At 36.8% G+C, this 7,474-nt stretch overlaps 1 protein-coding gene across 1 annotated transcript; it reads left to right on the top strand.

The window, feature by feature from the left end:
• The first annotated feature begins 5,391 nt into the window (after positions 1-5,391).
• On the top strand, positions 5,392-5,724 carry LOC115878504. Its single transcript, XM_030895040.1, has one exon. It carries the CDS (start codon positions 5,392-5,394, stop codon positions 5,722-5,724), a length of 333 nt encoding a protein of 110 aa, XP_030750900.1.
• Positions 5,725-7,474: the final 1,750 nt, after the last annotated feature.

Genomic DNA, 7,474 nt, shown 5'->3' with positions numbered 1-7,474 from the left:
TGCTTCCGGATCTTGACCGCTAGCCAGGTCGAGTGCTGTATACTTTTAATCTATGACTCGTATGCTTTTATAAACAGGTGCATTTTTGGTGAGTAAGTATTTTTTTTTAATAATATTTATTAGTTTGTGTTTTTGCGTATATCATGTTATATATTTTATGTTTATGTTTGCTATTTGTAATGAAGTAAGTTAATAAATAGTTTTTACTTTGATTATCATATTAATTTCTGTCTTTACACCACTAGCAACGTTTAAGACCTCTTCAATTTAGCATGAGGGCTCAGAGTCCGGGCGCGACCTTTCATGTAAAAAATGAAGCGCCGAAAGGTTAATTTATTATGTCAGAAACGACTCCGGAGTACATATTTGAGAAAATTGTTGTGTCTAACTATCAGACTATCGAGGAAACAGAAAATCTACAGATTATCGAAATAAATTGAAAATTACATTTACAGGGTCCGGCAATAGTGCGTCGGGCATCTGTAGCTCCTAAAATAAAAAAAATGGGAATTTTGTTTAAGTGGAAACCTAAAGTATGTACGAGGATGTCATGATCACATGAAAATATTTTAACTTCTATAGGGTGGCTCAAAAAAGTATGAGTGGATCGGGATGATTTTTTTTAAATAGAACACCTTGTATATTATTGCATTTTTGGCTTCCCTTCAGATCACTTTACATAATCCTAAGATATGATTAAATTTATTTTGATAGTTTCAGATATATTAATAAATAAATAAAAAATGTATATTTTTCAACCTTTCTTAAAAATGTTATGAGTATTCAAAAGATATACATTTACTTCATGGATGGAATCATGATCGGTAAAACTGTGAGGCTCTGATACTAACCACTCTGTCTAATTATTAACTAACTACTCACCAACTAATTGTTCCATCTTTTGTATACTCTTTAACATCACTGTCTTGTTATCGCTTGTTGGCATCGGCGATTACGTAGTTAAACAATTTACAATATAATTCCTCTAACCTGGTGATGACTGCCATGAACTTAATTAATATTCAGTTACTTGCATCTGATTTCGTCGACAGTAGTAGGGCAGGCGGGTACCAGACTACTAGGACCCAAAATGGCGGCCGTTTGGCGTCAGTTCATGACGGCTTTTGAACTGTGACTAATATTTTAATTGTTTTTTTTAATTAAAAAAAGTGTGTGCACTATGTGCGCATATTTGAAGTGAAATTTCTTACTATCGGCTATTAATTTAGAGGATATGAAGGACATGTTTGAAAAAGTTACATATAATGCTGTTTTAATATAAATGTTATTTTCAATTTTTTTCTGTAATCTGTACATTTTCTGGTTCCTCAATAGCCTGCAAATTTTATGGAATACCACCGAAAATACACACTTTTATGCAAATGCCTAATAATGTTAACGCATAACTTTAAGAGAAAAACATTCTGAACCTAACTTCGTCGGCCGGATAGCTGCTGTGGCCATTAAACCAATATACTTCTACTAACCTAACTTCGTATTTATAGTGGTTTACAGTAATTTTGTTAAATTATACGAAAATTCTTCTTGATTATTGGTTTGAAATAAATATGACGATGTCCTCCAATGAAAACGCGACTTGCTTAACTCCAATAATTCTAATTCAGAGCTAGCAAATGAGCTAAATGCTTTACCTAGACCGTTATTCAAAAGTTACAAACCTATCGATGAAAATATGCATGAAAATTTACTTCCTAGCATACAACCAGAGGACATTGGTACCCAGGTACAGTATCAAGTTTATTATAACGCTTTTTTAGCTTTAAATCAAACTTTTTTTGGTGTTCGCGCGATCCTTACCACTTTTTTTCTCGCTAGCTCGTGCGTCAAGGCATGGCCAAGGTTTGTCTCGTGTCAAGGCCGTGGTGTGTCACGGCCTTGAATTTTGAATCCCATCACGCGTAAAGAAGTTTTACTGTAATAATGTTTGTTTTACAACATGTCTGGGTCGATGTTATGCCTTGTCCCCTTGGTTTTATTTCAACATGACTGACAAAATTATATTATACATGTTTTTCCCAAATTTATATAAACCAAAACCAGCCATAATTTTGGTTCTTGACACTATTATGTTGTAGCGGATTGAAATTCCACAATTCAATTACATATTTTTCGATTTTGCCGAATATGCGTAGCATTTCTACCCACGGTACTATCCGTAACGGCTGCTGCATTCGGACCCGTCACATGTCGCAAACTAATTGAATTAAAAGCGTATCGACGACGAACGGTCGACCACGCATCCCGATCGAGCCAATAAATCAGTGGCGCGCAGACAGGGCAAAATACAGAGAAAGAAAAGGAGGAAATTAAATTTTCCCGACGTGCGTCCGTTTTACATATGCGCAATGCCAGATATGCGATAATTGCCAATTTATATACAGGGTCGGATCGCGACGGGAACGACGATTGGTCGCGATTTTGTCCTGTTCGAGATAGATGGGATTGTTACGGATATGCAGCGAGAATCGTTTAGAACATAGTTAGAGAACCTGTTAATATATCTATGTTCTCATTTTCATTATGCATCACAATGCTAAAATTGTTTAATGATTTAAATGACCAGTTCAAAAAACTACAAAATAATTTTAGTAGTATTGCTAACAAATTGTCACACTTAAAAGGAAAATTGAAGCAAAAGTTGGTATATATGCTTTCCAAAGATCTTACTCCAACGTTTTATAGTACTGCAGCACACAACCGATATGTGCAGGATGGCAAATCATAAGATATAAAAGATGTCAGCAGCCTTGGGTCTGCAGCCCAACACTTATACAAATTTAAAAAACGCAAAATTTCTCAACAAAGCCTCGGACCCGGACATCAGAAAAGTAGACGAAAATTGGCAATGAAACGGACTTTACGAATAGGAACATGGAATATTCAAGGGATAGCAACAAAGAGAGAAGTATTTAAAGAAATGGAACGGTACGATATGGACATAATAGCTCTAACAGAGACTAAGAAAAAAGGGAAAGGTACAGAAGAGAAGGATGGATATGTGCATATATATACAGTGGTGTACCAAAAGAGGAGCGAGCCCGCGGTGGAGTATCACTAGCAATTAGGAAGAAATATAAGACATTTATAAAATCTTGGGACCAAATCAACCACAGACTTTTGCAGGTGGATGTTGAGTTATGAGAAATCATTCTTTGGTAGTTATAGCAGCCTATGCCCGAACTGACGACGCCCCAGCCGCCGAGAAGGACACGTTCTTTTTTTATTTGACGACAGCCTTGGAAAAGATTGGAAGTCGAAAGGAGGTGATTCTAATTGGTGACTTAAATGGCAGAACAGGTTTTAAATTAAATGACCCAGTAGTAGGACGCTACGGAGAACACATTGTAAATAATAATGGTGAAAGACTTATTCACTTATGCGAACAACAGGCACTCAGGATGCTAATTGATGGTTTCCACACAAAGATATCCATAAATATACATGGACGCAACCCACACAAAATCTAAAATCGTTAATTGATTATATAATTGTTAGGCAGAAAACTCAACTGAAAATTTCGGATGTCAGAGTCATGCGTGGCCCAGAATGTGGTACTGATCATTTCTGGGTAGTAGCAAAATCTTATTTTCCCTACAAACAAAAAATGCAATCAAATGGATTGCCTGAGAAAAATGGAACTCCATTAAGTAATGTCAAGTATAATATCGAAATTTTGAGGAATGACTTAACTAAATTCTTGTACCAGATGAGACTGGCCACGAAATTAAACAGAATAGGACAAGGATCTTCAAATGATATGTACGAAAGTCTGAAAACTTGCATACATGAAGCCACAAATGAGGCTCTTGGAGAGAAAATAGTCTCCACGGGATACAGAAAAGATACACCTTGATGGAGTGAAGAACTAGGAAAGATTGTAGATGAAAGGAAGGCTGCTTATGGGAAATGGTTAAGTGCAGCGAGCACTCAGGACAGACTAATTTATAATGACAAGAAGAGAAGTGTACAGAAGGAAATAATAAAAGCAAAGAATGAGTACTGGGAAGAAAGATGCCAAGAAGTCAACCTAGAAGCTGGAAACACAAAAGCAAATAAAGCATGGAAAATTATCAACGGAATGCGAAGGCAACATAAAGTTACTGCAGGGATGGATATTATTCCGATCGAGAATTGGAAGACTTATTATCAAAATCTTCTGACGGAAAATAGAACCGAATTCATACAAGATCATGAAAGTCATCCTGTTAATCCAACCGAATCTGAGCAGCCAACACGAATAAGCTCTGCAGATGTAAATAAAGCCCTCCAACAAATGAAAAATGGCAAAGCCCCAGGTTTGGGAAATGTTTCAGTGGAACTTTTAAAGGCTGTCCCCTCAGAAGTTTTAGAAATTCTAGCAGATATTTTTAGTAGATGTTTAAATGTAGAAGCTATTATTACGTCCATATTTAAGAAAGGGAGCCGACGCGACTGTGAAAACTATAGAGGAATTAGTGTCATTTGTACTGTTGCTCGACTCTATGGCAAAGTACTAAAACATAAGATAGAAGCACAAATAACGGAATCGGAAGAGCAAAATGGTTTTAGACCGGGCCGCTCATGTACTGATGGCATTTTCACTCTTAAACATCTAATCGAAAAAAGGCTAGAAAAGGGAAGGACGGTCCACTTGACATTTATTGATCTACAGAAGGCATACGATACAGTCCCAGTAAGTAAGTTGTGGGTGTCAATGCAAAATTTTGGTATCAGTAGTTGGTATGTCCAAGCAACAAGAAAATTATACGAGGGTTGCAGTATCACAGTTAAACTTGGAAACAATATTTCCCAAGAATTTCTTGTGAATAAAGGCTTAAGACAAGGGTGTTCATTAGCACCAACTTTATTTAAAGTATATTTGGAGGAAGTATTAAAGTGTTGGAAGATGAAATGCCGTGGAATGGGAATCCCAGTAGGAAAAGACACTTTATATACTTTACTCTTTGTCGATGACCAGGTCTTAATAGCGGGAGATAGAGACGACTCCAGTTATATGTTTAGAAAACCGTATGAGGAATATTCGAAATGGGGCCTAACAATAAACAGAAAGAAGACGGAGTACATGGTAGTGGGTGATGACGAACGTGAGGATTTGGATGTAGGAATCGGCATAATTAAAAATGTCTGTACATTTAAATACTTGGGCGTCACTTTTACAACAAATGGAAAAAGCACTCAAGACATTGCAAATAAAGTTGATCAAGGAAAAAAGAGTTATCGGTCAACTTAACTCGTTGTTGTGGAGTGACAAAATTTCCCAAAAAAACAAAAATTCTACTTTATAAAGCCATTGTAGAGAGCATTACAACGTATGGCGCTGAAACGTGGGAGCTAAACAAAGTAAAGAAAAATAAGTTGCTGTCTCTTGAAATGGATTTTTGGCGAAGAAGTTGTCGCATTTCAAGACTGGAACACATCTCAAATCAAAGAATACGAGAAATTATAGGAGAAAAAGAAACTATTCTCGACGCCATTGACGGCAAAATACTAAATTGGTACGGACACCTTCAGCGAATGGATGATAACCGATGGCCAAAAAGTATTCATTCATGGACACCAAGCGAAAGGCGGAAACGTGGAAGACCACCTCGAAGATGGAAGCAGGGCGTAGTTGAGGCTATGAATTCCAAGGGCCTTCAGAAAGAAGACTGGACAGAGAGAAATCTGTGGAAGTTGAGAAGCGGGAGACGACGAAAGTCGTAAAAATCCGCAATATATATATAAAAGATGTCATAAATAAAATATCCCACATTCAGGCTTAAAGTATTAAAATAGTATACACATTCCCTTATATTAAACATACATGAAATGATAATTTAAAAAAGGCGTCCATTGATCCCAAAGAGACCTGGTTTGCAATACAAGAGGGTCTTATTGCTTTGGCTTTTGTACATGATAATTTGACAATATAGTGGTTAAAGCTGTCTCAACAAAAAAGAAGCCTTTAGCTATTTAACTCGTCTAGAATTACAAATATATAACTAGGGACCATCAAAAGCACAATAACTGAAGTTAGCCCCATTACTGAGTACTTACTTAGATGTAATTCTAAAAAAATATACTTGCTGTAAATATGCGGTAGCAATTCATCACTACACAGCCACGCATTACTACTGCTCTATGGATATAGGTCTCACTCAATTTATTCTAATAATGCTTACTCCGAGCTTTTTGAACCCAGTTTCCGACTGGGTACTCTTTGGGTCATCTATTCCGGATACTGATTTTGGTTACCGATACTGGATACTCTTTGGGTCATCTATTCAATTAGATGGTGGTCTTTCTCGGTTTTTAGAAATGTTTGGAACAAGATAATATTTAAGGCGGAACTCAAGAACCTGGAAGACTCCGTCCGTGACCTGGAATGGGAATTCTCCAACGGTCTAAGCCATTCGAAAATGTTTCTGAGAATTTAAAAAAAATCAAAAATTTTAAGAATAATCTTTGGATTGTCATGGGGTTTCTAACGGGACACTGGCTCCTCAACGAACATCTTAGTAGATTGAAGCTGAGAAAAAAAAGGCGAATGCAGATTCTGTGGGGAAAATGGAATAACACCAGAACACCTTATCACTGAGTGCGCCGAGGCGACAACCGTTCTTGCCATAAACTTGGTACGGTTGATGTCGAAGATGCAGAGCTGTCAAAGGCCTCAGACTATATGATGAGTTATAACTCAAGAAAGTAGAACACACACTAGTAAGGTCGCGGTGATTAACCCTCCTCCAAAACATTCTACAAGATGATATACCAAGTCGTCAGTAGGCATGTTCGGTCTTCCGGTATACCGGTACCAGGACCGGTACTTTTGAAATATTCCGGTATTGGTATCGTCTTTTCCAGACCGGTATACCGGTTTCGGTACCAGTACCGGAAGACTGATTTTGGTACCGGTACCGGAAGATCGGTTTAAATCGGTCCTGAAAGACCGGTTTCAATCGGTACAGAAAAATAGTACTAATAAAACAATAGTTAATAATAAAACTAAAATTCAAGTAAAGCATCTTACTCATGGATCACTCATGTATATTATATAAATTAAAATGTCTCAATGTCAAAATACTCTGTTATTTAAAATATGTAAAATAGCATTTTATTTCAGCTCCATTTATATCTTCAAGAACAGCAGCTTCCAGTTTCATAAGTAAATAGAATGTTGGACAAGAAATCAAGAATATGCCGGAAAGTGAACATAAACAATGGGAATCTTAAATTACATCATTAACATTATAACGGTAACGGATAGATTTACGATATATTCAGAGAAATCTAATTTATCTCTCACAATACCGTATTTATTACGTTACCCTATTTACTTAACGTTACAAGCACGAGAACTTTTTATTCTATTATATATGCTCACTGGCATAACATCCAAAGTCCAAAGTTCTTATTTCGGTCTTTCCTATATTCCGGATCATCCGGTCCAATCGGTCTGTCGGTCCATCCGGTC

The sequence above is a fragment of the Sitophilus oryzae genome, unplaced genomic scaffold (genome assembly GCF_002938485.1).
Source record: "Sitophilus oryzae breed Bouriz unplaced genomic scaffold, Soryzae_2.0 scaffold_1515_pilon_pilon, whole genome shotgun sequence".
NCBI lineage: Eukaryota > Metazoa > Arthropoda > Insecta > Coleoptera > Curculionidae > Sitophilus > Sitophilus oryzae.
Note: the sequence above shows the minus strand (reverse complement) of the source record. Positions and strands in the feature narration are given on the sequence as shown.